Source organism: Gorilla gorilla, chromosome 4 (assembly GCF_029281585.2).
Source record: "Gorilla gorilla gorilla isolate KB3781 chromosome 4, NHGRI_mGorGor1-v2.1_pri, whole genome shotgun sequence".
NCBI classification, from domain to species: Eukaryota; Metazoa; Chordata; class Mammalia; order Primates; family Hominidae; genus Gorilla; species Gorilla gorilla.
The window spans coordinates 176,490,934-176,506,741 of NC_073228.2; the positions used below are offsets into that span (position 1 = coordinate 176,490,934).

Consider the following 15,808-nt stretch of genomic DNA (forward strand, 5'->3'; position numbering starts at 1 on the left):
TTGCTGAGACCTTGAAGAGGGCCACCTCAGGCGCATCAAGAGAGACCAAACCACCTCAATACAAGGGCAAGCTTTAGCCCGTTGTGGCCAGGCCAGAATTCAGGTCCTACTGCCAGATTTACTGGTTTCCCAAGTGCTATAAATCCAGTTTAAGTGAAAGGTGTCTGAGGGGGTGCATTTGGACCCACCGGGGCCTGGGGCATAGTTTGAAAAAGCATGTGCATTCTTATGATTTTATTTCATATTTGGAAAACTAAAGAGGAAATATTTTTCAAGACACTATAGAATGGTAACATTTGACAAAATCTTGGCTCAAAGTGGTCTGTTTAAAAAGTCTAAAACACTTATTTTCCTATTATGGTAAACAAAAATGTTTGTATCACTAAAAAACACCTTCACAATATTTTAATGACTCTTTCCTGATGTTATTTAGCATAGCAGTCTCTTCTAGACCTTAGTCGTTCCTTCATTCATCCAATAAACTATTAATAGTGAAGGCTATTTGCCAAGCCCTGAGAACATGGTGGTGACCAGACTGACACAGACCCTGCCCTCAAGAGACTCATATTCCAGCTAGGGAGGCAGAAAATAAACAGGTAATCTACTAAAGTACGAATACCTGTATTACCCAAATGATAAACACTATTTTTGCTTTTTTACCTATGTCATATGAAGAACATTTTTTCAAATCACTAAAAAGTACTTTAAAATATTTTCATAACTGTAACTTTTAAAGAACTTTCCCTTCGGCCGGGCGTGCTGACTCACGCCTATAATCCCAGCACTTTGGGAGGCCAAGGTGGGCAGATCACTTGAAGTCAGGAGTTCAGGACCAGCCTGGCCAACATGGCGAAACTCCATCTCCACTAAAAATACAAAAATTAAGCCGGGAGTGGTGGCAGTCACCTGTAATCCCAGCTACTCGGGAGGCTGAGGCAGGAGAATCACTTGAACCCAGGAGGCAGAGGTTGCAGTGAGCCGAGATCACGCCATTGCACTCCAGCCTGGGTGACAAGAGCGAAACTCCATCTCAAAAAAAAAAAAAAAAATTTTTTTCCTTTCATTTTGTTTTATCAACTGACTCAATCTCCCGTAGACTTTTTTCTGTCAATGCTTAAACACCTATCCAGGGCCAGGCACTGTGCTCTGTGCTGTGAACACAGCAGTGAGGACACACCCAGGTCCTCCCTTCTTTCAGAGGCAGCATGTGTTGAAGAGCCCAGACTAGAGCCAGACAGACTGGGTTCAACTCATGGGTTCAAGTCGGGGCTTTGCCACTTAGTAGCCATGTGCCCTTGGTCATGTTCCCCAACCCCTCTGTGCCTCAGTTTCCTTGTGAGCTCAATAGCAGGCAGTAACCGTATATGCCTCACAGAGTGGTTGTGTAAATTAAATGAGGTAGCGTGCGAAAGCTTAGAAGTGCCTGTTGCATAAGGCCACGAGTACAGGTTTGCTCTTTTTCTTGGAGCTTATGTTCTAGTTGGGGAGACGGACAATGAACGATTTTTAGATGTCCTTTTAATGAACAAAGTATGGAAACCTCGGAAAGAGGGAGAGAAGGGGAAAGGGTGGAGAGAGAAGGAGGGATGGAAGAAGAGAAAGGAGGAGGCAGGGGAAAAAGGGCCTTATCTGCCTGTCCCAAAGGTAAGAGCATGTCAAGGAAACCGAGAATGGTGCTTAATGCAATTCTGTGCTCCTGTGACTCACTAAATAACACAGATGGACAAAAGGAGAGTTCGAAGCCGGGGTGGGGGGGGGGGCTGCTCGAGGCCCGGGTCGGTCGTGGAGGCCTGCAGGGGGGGCAGCGGGCGAGGAGGGGCTCGCGACCAGCCTGACGCGCGGCCTCTCCCCCTCCATGTCCCTCCATTTGTCCGCACAGAGAGCGCCTTCGCTGACACGCTGACGCCCGCGCGCCTCAGCCAGGCCCGCTTCAGCGCCTGCCTGCCGCCCAGCAGCCACGACGCGGCCAACTTCGACAACAACGAGCTCGAGAACAACCAGGTGGTGGCCAAGCTAGGCCACCTGGCGCTGGGCCGCGCCCCGGGCCCACCGCCAGCCGACGCCGCGGCCGCCGCCATCCCGTGCGGGCCCCGTGAGCGCCCGCGGCCCGCGTCGTCGCCGGCGCTACTGGAGGCCGACCTGCGCTTCCACGCAACACGCGGGCCCGACGTGAGCCTGTCGGCCGACCGCAAAGTGGCCTGCGCGCCGCGGCCCGACGGCGGCCGCACGCTGGTCTTCTCCGAGCGCCCGCTGCGGCCCGGCGAGAGCCTCTTCGTGGAGGTGGGCCGTCCGGGGCTGGCGGCGCCCGGCGCGTTGGCCTTCGGCATCACGTCGTGCGACCCGGGCGTGCTACGGCCCAACGACCTGCCCGCCGACCCAGACGCGCTGCTCGACCGCAAAGAGTACTGGGTGGTGGCGCGCGCCGGGCCCGTGCCGAGCGGCGGCGACGCGCTCAGCTTCACGCTGCGGCCCGGCGGCGACGTGCTCCTGGGCGTCAACGGGCGTCCGCGCGGCCGCCTGCTGTGCGTTGACACCACGCAGGCGCTCTGGGCCTTCTTCGCCGTGCGCGGCGGCGTCGCGGGCCAGCTGCGTCTCCTCGGTGAGTCCCCGGCCCGGCGTGCACGAGGCCCCGCCTCTCCCCAGTCCCATGCCGTCTCACCCTGCTGCGCTCTTCCCCGGCCCCGCCCCGCTCGCTAGGCGCTGCGCCGCCCGAGGCCAGCCCGCGGTTCCCACCTTTAAGCGCCCGGCACGATCCACCCCGCCCAAAATTGCCGGACTCCACCCCAGAGTTCCGGATTCAGTGGGTCCACGGTGCGCCCCGAGAACGTGCATTTGCGACAAGTGCCCGGAGATGCTGACGTTGCGGCTCTCTGGACCACATTTTGTAAACCACCGACCTAGATAGGTAACCGGCTGATCTCCGAGCTTGGCAGGCTATATCCCCTCGGTAAATGGTCGGTGCGATTTTTAGTTCCGTTGTTATGATTTGTTACATTAGGGTGTTTTTAACATGTAATGCACAGTAAGTGTAGAGAAAAAATAAATTCGACTACACATGAAAGAGGAAATAAGAATAGTATCGTCCACAGAAAGTGGAATGGAGGCTTGAACCATCCTATTTTGAGATAATTTTTGCCTTCATTCATGCCACAAATAGGCAGGAGCAGCCACCAGCTGTGGGCCAGGCCCTGGGCACCAGGATAGGGCCAGCAGAGGACAGGACACACTCCATGCCGGTTAGGAGCTCACAGACACCCTAAAGGAGAGTTGCACGGTGTGACATTTGCTACAGCCGGGGGCTCCTCTCCCAGCTTGGTGGAGTGAAGGAGATGTTCAGAGAAGGCTTCCCAGAGAGCCTGGCTCCAATTTCATGGCTCAAAAAGTAAAGTCCAAGCAATAAGAAGCAGTCAACAGCTCATATGTTCCCTCATTGAATTTTATCCTCCCTTTGACCCTATTGAAATCAGTATCATTATCCCCACCTACAGATAAGACAATGAGCACAGAGAGATTAAATGACTATCCCAGGGTCACATCGCTGGTCAGCTTTGAAGATGCTGGACGAGTCACAGATTCTCCTGAGCCTGTTTCCTTCTGTAGAAAGAGAGTGATACTTGCTTCATGGGGTTGTCATGAGGATGAAATCATGTGCATATAATGCCTTGAGTGGGGCCTGACACTGTTTTAATCAGTGGTAACAGTAACAGCAGCTGTTGCTGTCTTCATGAGGGCAGAGGAGGAGCCAGGTGGCAGAGTGGTTATTTGGTCAGAGTGTTTTTTGGGGAGGGGGAAGTTGTGTTGTTTTGTGTTTTTGAGGAACCATCAGACATAGTCATCATTTCAGCCCGAGACGAAGTGCCCATTATCTGTCCATTCATCCTCAGGTAGGGCAAGGGAAGGGGCATCTCTTCATCCTAAGAAACAAGCTGTTATTGTCTGAACCAACAGCAAGCTTGGGGAAGAAAACTCATCCATGTTGAGCACTAGTAGTCAGGGATCTTCTTGCAAGGTGCAAAACCCCACTCAAAGTGCCCTAAGCAAAAAAGGAAATGTCTGGGAGTATATTGGGTGAGTTCAGGAATAGCTGGATCTAGGTACTGGAAGGATATCAGCAGGATCCCACCTCTCTTTCCAACTCAAAGCTCTGCTTGCCTCTGTGTTGGCATCACTCTCAGGCAGGCCTTTGCCACAGGTTGGCTCTTCCAGCTCCAGGCTCCCCTCCCAATGAATGGAATGAGTTCCTTCTTTCCTAGTAGTTCCAGTAAAAGTTGCAGAATTGGGTCTCAGGCCTTACGGGGGTTATGTGCCCTTTCCTGAACCACCACTATTGAGACCAGAGAGTGGAAGTTCCTGTTGGCCTGGCCCTTATCCTATGAGGGAGGGCACATTAGTATCCCAAAAGAACATCCCAGGGCTGTTTCTGAAAGAGAAGAGAATAGAGGCCTGGTAGACAAAGAACAGAGGCACCACACTTGGATGCAGTCTTCACTCCTCAGCAGAACCCTGGGAGATACCTCTGGTCCTCTCGTTAGATGGGAAAGCTAAGGTGCAAAGCAGTGAAGAACCATGGACTAGCAGGGCAGGTCCAACCTCCCACTGCCCCTGATGGAATCTCTTTGGGCCTCAGGTACCCTGCAGTCCAGCCCTGCGACCACGACTCCATCAGGGTCCCTCAGCGGCTCCCAGGACGATAGTGATTCAGATATGACCTTCAGTGTCAACCAGTCCTCCTCGGCATCTGAGTCATCCCTGGGTAAGGAAATGCAAACCCTGGCAGGGGCAGGGGCTGGCGGCTGGCCTGGCTCTTCCGGCTGTGCCAGTGGCCTTCCAGGGGCTGAGCAGGGTGGCCGCCTTTCCCCCGCATCCTCTCCTTCCCTCAGCTGTATGCTCAGCTGGAGGGAGGAGAAGTGTCTAGATAGGGCATTCCAAAGGGTGACGATGGTGGCATTTTATCTTGGTGTTTGGGAGTAGAAGAGTAGAGAAAGGTGCAAAACCTGCAAGGTAAACTCAAATTAGTATCTCCCAAAAGTGTTCTCCCACCGGTCCCACCAAGAAGCCCTGCATTCTCGGGGTTGCCCCAACAGAGCCCACCTGAGAGAGACATTGTTAACATATGTCCTCTTCTCCCTTTCGGCAGTGACGGCCCCCAGCTCCCCGCTGAGCCCCCCGGTGTCCCCCGTGTTCTCCCCACCGGAGCCGGCAGGCATCAAGAATGGCGAGTGCACGGTGTGCTTCGATGGCGAGGTGGACACGGTCATCTACACGTGTGGACACATGTGCCTGTGCCACAGCTGCGGCCTGCGGCTCAAGCGGCAGGCCCGGGCCTGCTGCCCCATCTGCCGGCGGCCCATCAAGGACGTCATTAAGATCTACAGGCCATAGCCTAGCCCGCCCACGGGCCTTGGCCGGAGCAAGGTCACCTTTCTGAAGCCGCCCTGGGCTGGGCAACCACATGGCTGCCAGGGAGTCCACAGGCAGCGGCCATCTCTCCAGTGGTGGGCAAGGTGTGACAGTCGTGGAGCGAGGCCCACAGGGTCTCAGCCCAGGCAGGGGTTGCTTCTGGCTCCAAAGTGCTTTGCCCCCAAAAGGCCGTCCCAAGAGCAAGCTCAGGAACTGCCTGGCAGATCACCCTGTCCCTTGGTGACCTTTCAACTGGGAAACAGCGTCCTCTGTCTGTGCAATGCTTCTTGCTGGGGTTGGGTTGAGTGTGGGAGAAGGGGAGGGAGGGAGAACAGAGAGAGTGTGTGTGTGAGAGAGAGAGAGAATGAATGTGCAGCGATTTTACCAGGGGTCCCGGCTCCGGGAGGAGACGTGCAATCCGGAGCCCCGACATTGGCATGACTAGAAGTTGTTCACTTTCTGGGGATGGGACATAAGCTGGTTTTGAATGTATGAAGCTGACCCTAACAGAACTCCCTGGGGTGGTGTAGAAAAGAGATGCTCAGATTTTCTAAGGGGAGGCAAAAATAACTCATTGTTTACAGCTCCAAAGCATGAACTCCTTGAGGGGAAGGTGGGCGAAGAACAATTCACTTCTTCATTCCTTACTGGGTCTTAGAGCTGGGTGTGATGGGCACCGAGGCCAACCCCTCTGGGTTGTGTCATCTTTTCACCCCTTCACCCCCAGCCTGTCTAATAATACACACATCATACCTTGTCTCCGTCTCTGGAGGCAAGTCTCTGTAATGCCCTTCCCCGTCTCCAAGGAGAAGACCAGCAGTAAGTTCTGTTTTTCTGTGGGAGAGAAAGAATCCTAGAGGCAGGTGACCCACCTGGAGCTGGAAAGCCCACTCCACGATGCAGACAGCTCTCTACCTTCCTGCGGTGTCCCCTGGGCCTGGCATTCCCAGGGGACCTGCTGGCAGGAGGAGGAACGAGGGCTTTATAACTTTGGTTATAACTTTTGGTCTTTGTTCTGATTCTCAGTGTATCTTCCTCCACTGGTTACTAAAGTGTTCACTGATAAGTATGTTAACTAATGATCGAGACAGTAACTAAAAATGCTGGCATTGGGATTCTCTCCCTTCCCAGACCTACCTGCTGGTATTTCCTGGGACCCTGACCCTGCCCCACCCCCTCAGCCATGCCTATCTCTGCAGACTCCCAGATCACATCTGGGCTGATGGGCTGGCCCAGGCCTGTCCCTCCCTTCTTGCCCCCAGTTCTGGGCTCCACCTCTGCCCTCTTCTGTGCTGTCCCATTAGGGAAGTCCCTTGGCCTGTCTATTTTTCAGTTCCCAATTAGAAGTCTAGAACCTGACAACTCCAGGAGTTCTTGGGAGGACCAGTACAACGTTCTAAAAAGCCTGAGACGCCTTACAAAAAGCAAGTATCATTTGTAGTACAATTCCTAATCTGTTCATGTCCTGCTGAAGGAGGGAAGGAGGGAGAGGAAGGCAGGGGAGTTGATGCATTCATATAACAAACACTTGCTGGGTGTCTGGGTGCCCAGAGCAAAGCTGGGCCAGGCCCTCACCAGATCAAGCCCCATAGACCAGCTGGTGCCCATGCGATGCTGGCGGTTTGGGGCCTCCTGTTCCTCCTCTAGCTGGGAGTAATCACGGTTGTCTGACCTGATTCCAACGTAAGGCCCCCACTCTCTTGCCCCATCAAGAATCCCTAATTATTTACTTTTCCCTAGAAAATCTGGGGAAATTCCCACATTTTAATTTTGCAGCAGAATCTTTTGAGCAGCTTTTGGAACCACAGTGTTTGCCAAGATAAGAGTTTGAGAATCCAGCAGCCCTGGGTGCCTGGCTGAATTTGGTTTCCTGCATGTGCTGGGTGTGGGCGGGGCCACGCACAGGCCCTGCATGGGAGGACTCCTCACCCCAGGCCTGTGGTGCTGCAGACAACCGTCTCCTGTCTACACTGCGACCCAGCCACAAGCTGTGGGGTCTCAGTGGCCTGGGGGAAAGCAGCTCCACTCTCCTGCCCTTCCTGGCTGCCCCTTTGGGTTCCAGCCGGAGTCACGTCCAGCCTCCACTGGGAAACCAGTGACTGAGGCCTGGACCCAGAGGTGGACCAGGCATCTCCTGGCCACCTGTGACCTGGGAAGAAGCGAGCCAGTGGCCCGTTCAACCTGCTCTGCAGCTGCTATAAATAGCCTCCCTGTTTCCAAGAGGAGGTAAGGAGGTGTTTATCTTCTAAAAACCAGACGTTTCCTGATGCTCTGAGTGTTACTCAGTGCTACAGAGGAGATGCACACATCCCCACTATGTTCTGTCTTGAGAAGGGGACAAGAGAAAGAGGAAAAGGAGCCACTGTATTTTATTTTGCACCTACAGCGTGCCTTGGCACTGGGCTAGAGAGGCACCTTCCTGCGTGAATCCTGTGCGGCAGGTCTTATTGCTATAATAAGTCACATCAAAGACACTGCCGGTCATAAAACACTGTTTTACATACCACAGGGAAAAACGCTGCCAATCTTAACTAAGATGCTACAACTGTACAGTTCCTTCCAATCAGATGTTCACGTGTGAAAAAAAAAAACTGTGCTACTTACAGTCTGTGAAAGCTTGTATTATCCCACTTGGCAGGTAAGGAAACTGAGGTCCTGTGAGTGAAGTGACCTCATGATCACACAACAGGAGGTGGCAGGGCTGGGATTCAAACCTGGGAGTGTCTGCTGCCACATCCCACACTCCCACTGCCTGGCTCCAAGTCCCAGGAAGCTCGAGACTGTGAGTTTTCTCCCTTGAAACTCACCTGGAGAGAGTCCGGGCACCTGTGCCTATGTGGAGGGTTCCAGCCCCAGCCAGGCCCCTCCGCTGCCCACACCCTGGGAGGAGAAGCAGCCTCCCTTCCAGGCTCATCTGCTCACTGCCCGCCTTCTCCTGGCAGAGCTGACCTCTGAGAGATCTGGACTCCAAACCAAGGGCCCTCTCTTGTTATGCAGGGGTGTCCACAGTTGGGGAGGGATCTGGGGCCTTGTCCCACCACCTTCCTAGGCCCCGTGATCACCACCCCCTCAAGCGGGGCCCCAGCCCCCTGAGCACCCCCTCACGTGACCCAGCCCTCGGCTGTTCCAGGCTCACTGCCCATGGTGTGCTCTTCTGGGCCACAGCAGCCAGGGCTCCAGGGCGAGGACAGGGGAGACCTGAAAACACCCCATTGTTCATGGTCTTGTGCCCGTTCATTCGGAGCCTAGTGAAAAACTGGGCTGTTTCCAAGGCAAATCGGGCTCCTTGTCCTAGCAGGTTCTCAGAACGGGGAGTCCCCGGGGATGGAGCTGCTCCCCTCACGGCAGCACCACGTTTCCAGTCCCTCGATGCCACTAATCAGCATGGGCTGTGTTCAGGACACAGGGTGAACTCTTCTCTGACCCCCGGTGCTGGTCCTGTGCCAGCACGTAGTAGTTACTCAGTAGAGGTTTGCTGAGTAAACCAGAAATCAGATTATGAGTGTTCAGGGGTTTGATAAGACAGCACCACGTAACGCACACAAAGATACTCCAGAAACATTTGCTGAGTACCTAGTATGTGTGAGGTGCTGTGAGGATAGAGCAGAGAGGACTGTGCCCCAGCTGTGATGCCGGCAGAGGTGACACTAAGAGGGAAATGAGAGATCTGGGGCAGAATCCACTGGGCTCTCTTGGCCATCCGCTGCCTTGGGTCCGTTGAGGTGGGTGCCCAAAGGCTGCCTTGTTGACCAGAACCTGCTGTGCGCTTCACAGAACCTCCTCTTCATTGGAAATGCTGGGCACATTGCAGTCAGTGAGCTGCTGCCAAAACGGCGTTAAGTAGAACCCCCAGAGGCCCCACCGGTTGGTGATCACCCTCAGGTCCTGCCAGGGAGACACAGTGAGGAAGTTGGCTAATTGCTGCTTTCAGGCCGTGGAAATCAGTCGCCAAGGCCCAGGAGAACCCCGGTGAGTCCGTCCAGTTGAGGCAGAGAGGCAATAACCTCCCATTGCTCGGCCCTGCGCCTGCCCCAGTCCTGGCAGGGGGCACCGGCTCAGGAACACGTGGCCTCCTGGCATTTCTCGGTATTTAACTGTCTCGCTGTCTTATCCGAGTCCCTAATGAAACGACTTGTGTGACAATCTGTCTGTGCCTTACGAAAGTGTCTGTGCACTTTTTATCCTTTTTAAAAGCAACTTTTAAAAGTGGATGGGGAGGGGGGCTAGCATACGTGGTGGGGTTCTAGAAATCTGTGGTCATCGCTGAAATCCTTTTTGCATCATGTTTTTTGATGTTGGAGTGATGAAGTGTACATCCCCCACCCCACACACCACTACCTGTGTACAGACCTTTTAAAACATGTCTTCTTTTTCTGATTCAATACTGTGACCTCTCCAATACAGTCTAATCCTTGGGGATCTGTAATCAAGGTTTTAAAACCTGGGAAGTGGGTTGGGAAGGGTTTGCACTGGTCTTGCGTGTTGTGCTTTTCTGTGTTGTGTGTTTTGATTTTTGTCTGTTTTTATCTGTTTTATATTGACATAATTTTCCTGTTTAAGAAAATACAACTTTGGCTTGTTAAAAAAAAAAAAAGTCTTCAGAACTCAATTTTTAAAATCCCACTTACATACACTGATGGGGAGTGAAGGTGAGGATCCAAATCATTGCCAGTCTTGAGGAAATAAGTTGCAAAATGGCTATAGAACCCCGACAATATTTGATGCCTTTGCCAAATAACTCACTTCTGTGAAAATCACAAGGAAATCATTCTAATCAAGGATGAGATCTATGTGTAAAGATACTCACTGCAGCATTTTCTAGAGTGGTAAAAATCTGTGAGCAACCCTCATGTTCAACAACCAGGGTGTATTCACCAAGACTTGGTTACAAGTGACAGAAACTCAACTCGGATAGGTTTTAGGGGGATAAAGAACTAGGGAACTGAAAAGTCCAGTAGCAGAACTCACTCTACGTGCAGGTAGAACCAGGGTCTGAAATGCTGCATCAGGACTAGCCTCTCCCCTCTCGCTCAGCCCTGTGATCTGGCCCCATTCCCAGGCAGGTTCTCAAGATGCCTCCTGCAGGGCCACCAGCATCCTGCCTTTGAGCAGTCCCTGCATGGACCAGCTCAGATCACGTGTCCACTCCTGAACTAGTCGCAGGACAGGGAGATACGGGGCTCTGATTGGTCAGACCCAGGATGGGTGCTCACCTGCACCCAATAGCTGCCCCGTCTGAACTCTGTGGGCTGAAAGTGGGGAATCGCAATCTCCAGAGAAAATGAGTCCTAAAGAATGCATGCCCAAGGTGGGCAGATCATGAGGTCAAGAGTTCAAGACCATCCTGGCCAACATGATGAAACCCCATCTACTCAAGATACAAAAAATTAGCTGGGCATGGTGGCGTGCACCTGTAATCCCAGCTACTCAGGAGGCTGAGGCAGGAGAGTCACTTGAACCTGAGAGGTGGAGGTTGCAGTGAGCCGAAATCGCACCATTGTACTCTAGCCTGGGTGACAGGGCGAGACTCTGTCTAAAAAAAAAAAAAAGAAGAAGAATGCAGCGTGGGCAAAAACAACAGGCCTCTGTGTAGGGAACGGGAAACCATGATACCGACACATATGGGGTTAATGGCATGAGCATGAAGCCAGACTGCCAAGGCCTCACCAAGACATTGGGGAAGATGCTTAACGTCCTTGTGCTTCAGCTTCCTCATCTTCAAAGCAAGAACAATAATAGTTCCGGATTTTAGGATGGGTGTAAATGTTATTGAGATCATACCAGTGATGTGCCAGGCACAGCATCTGGCACCCAGCACCAAGCAACAATTGTTAGTTTGTAACACAGGAACGGGTTTATGTTAAAGTGTGGTTAAAAAAAAAATCAAGATATAAAATTGCACATACACCGTGATCTCATAGATGAAAAAAAAAAAAAAAACACCGACAACCCAAAAACCTACCCATGCATTGGAAAGACCAGAAAGAAAGGGGTGAAATGTCCATGAGGGCTGTGTCTGAGTGATGGCCTTATTGGTGCCTTTTTCTCATACTTGATCATTATAGAAAATTTCCCAAATTTCCCAAATTTTCTATAATGAGCAAGTATGACTTTTCATTTAAACTTGTTACTTGGAAAAAATGATCTCCCTACTCTGCAAAAGCCAAAGAGAACAGCTGGCCCTTGCTGGAATTTGTCAGGAATTCCCAGGCTGATTGTCTGTGAGTTTAAGATCCAAATTTAGTCCGCTGGAGATAAGGACCTGTAAGTTTCTAGCAGAGGCCAGGCCAGGCTGACCAGTTTGGTTGGGCTTCCTCCAGGCTAGGTTTTGGGGCCCAAATTTCTGGGGTGGAACATGGCAGTGGTAGCAGGAGTGGGAGCGGGGAGTAGGGGAGTGGGGTGAACAAGGAGAGGGAGCTGCCCAGGCCTGCTCCTTCTGGATGGTTAGAAGAGCCTAGCTTGGTGACACTGAGTTTTAGGAAGCAATGGGATAAGAGAAACCAGCATTTATCAAGCAGCACAAACCATGGTTCTCACACATTCTCACAATGGATCTTCACAATAGTGTTCTCATTTTACAGGCAAGGAGGCCAAAGTCAAAGTAGGATTGGCCCCCAGGTGGGCCTGCTCCAGAGTCAAGGCAAAATCTTTCAGAGACACATTTCGCACCCCTTTACCAAAGTCTTAGTGAGGGGCCGAGTCTGTCCAAAACCCAGGATCCTTTTTCCCCTTCCAGATTTCCTTCCCACAACGCTATGTCCTTCTACTGGACCAGGCAACATTTTCACAGACGCTATCTGATAATCAAGACTTTTTTGAATAAAGAAAAAAAGGTAGGGCCAGGCGTGGTGGCTCAAGCCTGTAATCCCAGCACTTTGGAGGCCAAAGCGGGTGGATCACCTGAGGTCAGGAGTTCGAGACCAGCCTGGACCACATGGTGAAACCTCGTCTCTACTAAAAACACAAAAAATTAGCCGGGTGTGGTGGTGTGCGCCTGTAATCCCAGCTACTCAGGAGGCTGAGGCAGGAAAATGGCTTGAACCCAGGAGGCGGAGGTTGCAGTAAGCTGAGATCGTGCCACTGCACTCCAGCCTGCACAACAAGAGCAAAACTCTATCTCAAAAAAAAAAAAAAAAAGAAAAAAAGGTCATATTAATCTAGGCCCACTGCATTGTAAGAGACTGAAACCCAATTTAAGAAAAAAAAAAAAAGGAGAGCGGGCAGAATGTACTGATTCATGCCCAGAACAGAACGGTCTAGCTTCAGGAACAGCTAGAACCGGGTATTCACATGATGTTGTCAGGCCCCTGCTTCTGTCTCTCAGTTCTGCCTTCCTCTGAGCTGATGGCACTCTCAGGCAGGCTCTCCCTTTACAGCAACCAGAACAACCTCCAGTGACTCATATCATGCCAGTTTAGTGACCCTTTAAAAAAGTTTCAGGAAAAGTCCCAGTGCTATCTCTCCTTTGACTCCTTGGATCAAAAGCTCAATCCCTGAACCTGTCACATGCCCACACCTGATACAAAACTAGGTATGGCATGGCCCTTACCCTCAAGAACCAACCAATCTGGAGGGGAAGGCAGACCCCTAAACAGACGTGTTTAGACCAGTGCACTTCTGAAGCTGTGGGAATGATCCAATTCAGGCCACGAGGGCTCAGGATCATTTAGCGATGTAGTTAGGCATCCTTCTTTCTCCTGGCCCTGTGTGTTCTTACCAACACCTGAGCCATGTTCCCTGGCACATCCAATTCCTCCTCCGATGCTGCAGTGCACACAGCCCGTGCGCTGACCCTCACCAGCCCCTGCTGCCTGCAGTGCACCTAGCCTGGGGCGGTGGGGGTTCACTATGGTGCATGCAAATCCCTTTTTCTCATTCCCTGAGTTCCTGCAGGACAAGCAATCCTCCAGAAAGATAATAATACCGGATCATTTCATGAGCACTTAGTGTGTGCAAAGGACATGCATGACATCAGTAAATCCTCACAACAGTTCTCTGAAGTGGCTCCATCATTACCTTCATTTTACAGTCAAGAAGCCAAGACTGAGAAGGAATCAGTAACTTTCTCCTACTTTATATGGCCTCTCAAAGACAAAAGGTTTCTTCGCTTTCTGTTTGTAATTATGTCCTTGGACCTAGACCCCCTGGTTCCCAAGTGCAAATGGGCCTAGAACATTTGCAGCTGTGATTTCACAGACTCCCACCAGCCACCCATTGTATTACAGTCCCATTTTACAGGGAAGGGAAGGGGCTGCCCCAAATCACACTGCTTAGGAGCTGTGGGGCCAGGATTTGAACCAGGCCTGGCTCTTTCCACCACATCACAGCATGTCTGTGGGTACATTGTCAGGAGGAGGGGGAGGGAAAGGAGGAAGGAGAGTAAGAAGAAAAGGACAAGAAAAAAACAGCCAGATTCAGCACCTCGAAGGGCTTTTTCTAGAAGAACATCAGCTGTGTCCTGACTCACACAATGCCTATCCGTTCAATTCCAGGGACAGGGAATCTTTGCTTTTCCCTTCAGGCTCTGATCTCCCGGCTCTTGGAAGCTCCCACACAGGGATGTGGAAAACACGATTATTCCAGGCATCGAGCTATGGGAACAGAACCCCGACCTTGGCTGTTAAATACACCTAGGGGGAAGCTTCCAGAAGCCCAGCAGTGGGGTGTGTTGGGGAGGAACTGCATCAAAACGAAATGCCTCAGGCAGCCTGATCCCCTTTCCTTAGCCTCCTCCCCTCTCAGCTTGGGCCTTCCCAAGTCTAAACCCTTCTCCCCAGATAGACAGCCTGACTCTCCTGCCTCTCCGACTGCCCAGGGAAGGCCTTGGCCATCCTTTCAGGAGCACAAGGGCCTGCTTAGGAGGGCTGGGCCGTCCTGACTGAGTTCACATCCATGCTCCGCCCCAGCCAGCAGAGGACCTGCCCTCCCCACTGGGCCTCCTGAGGGTGCCTCTCACATACCAAACTTTACGTGAATGTGCCCCCTGGAGCTGCACGATGGGGATGCCCCCTTCTGAGCCTCCCCCTCGTGGCCCCTACGTGGGCCCTGTATGACCACACCCTCCCTCAGCCCTTAGGAGGCTGCATCCTGGCATCTCAGCTCTGAGCCGGGGTTTCCAGTGTGATGGGGTCTAGTGTGGTGGGTGAGTTCCCTCCAGCTGAGGGGACAGGCCTGCCTGTGCTGTGGGATCTTGGGCAAGTTACATACCCTCTCTGAACCTCAGTTTCTGCAGCTTCGAAGGAAGAGGGGTGTCAAATTGTGTCAGAAAGTGGCTGGCATATAGCAGGTGCTAAATGTTTTTTAGGAGTATTCTAGACCCTGCTACACCAGCTACCCCTCGCCCATGCCCTCCCCTGTCCCATCTGGGCCAGGGGCTGCCTCCATCCTCCTACAACCTCCTGGGCCTCCCATGCCACCTCAGTGAGCCTGCCCTGCGACACTGTCAGCAGCATCTGCAGGTGACGCGGCGCATCCCCGGCTCCCAACACAGGGTCTACCAAACAGTAGAGCCTTAGTGTGTACACCCCTCACCCACACCCAGTGTGGAATTTCCGGCATTAGCACACCTCCCTTCCACAAAGAATGAACCGGAGTGGTGATCTGCTGGTGGGGTCGTGCCAGGCCTCGGGGCTGGCCCAGGCCCCCGCCCCTTGCTTGTCTTGGTTCCCAGTCAAGAGCGCTGGCCCCAGGCCTGGGAGGCTGACCGACCTCAGACTCCAAGGGGAAAGCCACACTTTTGCTCAACTCCCAGGAGCAGCCCCGCATTCCAGGAGGGGCGTGGGAAGCGCCAAGCCTTCCCCAACTGAGCTGAGCGGGGAGCTGCCTGCAGCCACGCTGGCCCCCACAGCCTCAACTCTGGCCCAAGCCCACTTTGGGTTCCCCAGGGACAACCACCACACCTCAGAGGGATGGAGATGGGGCTCTGAGAGATTGCCATGGCCACCCCAGGAAAGAAACACCAGGATGTTCCCAGGGAACCCTCTCTGGCTTCCCCATCTGCCTGCAGTTTCCCACGCTGACTCCGTGTCCTTTTTCTGGTGCCACCCCACCCCTGATCAGCACAAAAAGAGTTCCCTACATGACTCTGAGCAATGGCAGACTCCCTTCTGCCTCTGTCCCTCTGACAGGTGGTCCCAGGGCTGTCTAGAACCTACTCCAGGGCCATCCCTCCCGGCTGACCTTGCTATCTTTCCACCCTGGAGTTATTTCATCTGGAGGTGTTATGAATACAGACCCGGCTTGGGGGAGCCTCCCGCAAGGTACTACCCAAGCTGGACCTTAGATGCTGGACAGCCCTTGGCCGGCAGAAGCTCCTCCTGAGCACTCCCTGCAGAAAGGAGCTGCCCAAACGCAGAAGCTGATGGGCCCTGTGCTGGAGGAGCCCTCCAGGGTGGGGGCAAAGGTCCCA

General features: G+C 52.8%; 1 protein-coding gene across 2 annotated transcripts in view; it reads left to right on the forward strand.

Annotated features, from left to right (window-relative positions):
- Window positions 1-9,981, forward strand: part of NEURL1B (neuralized E3 ubiquitin protein ligase 1B) — a 50,236-nt gene extending 40,255 nt beyond the window's left edge. For both annotated transcript variants that reach the window (XM_031011373.3, XM_031011374.3), the window contains 3 exons: window positions 1,880-2,599; window positions 4,628-4,753; window positions 5,138-9,981. In XM_031011373.3, the coding sequence (XP_030867233.2) occupies window positions 1,880-2,599; window positions 4,628-4,753; window positions 5,138-5,382 (1,091 nt within the window). In that variant the 3' untranslated portion in view covers window positions 5,383-9,981. The remainder of the gene's footprint in view (window positions 1-1,879; window positions 2,600-4,627; window positions 4,754-5,137) is intronic.
- Window positions 9,982-15,808: the final 5,827 nt, after the last annotated feature.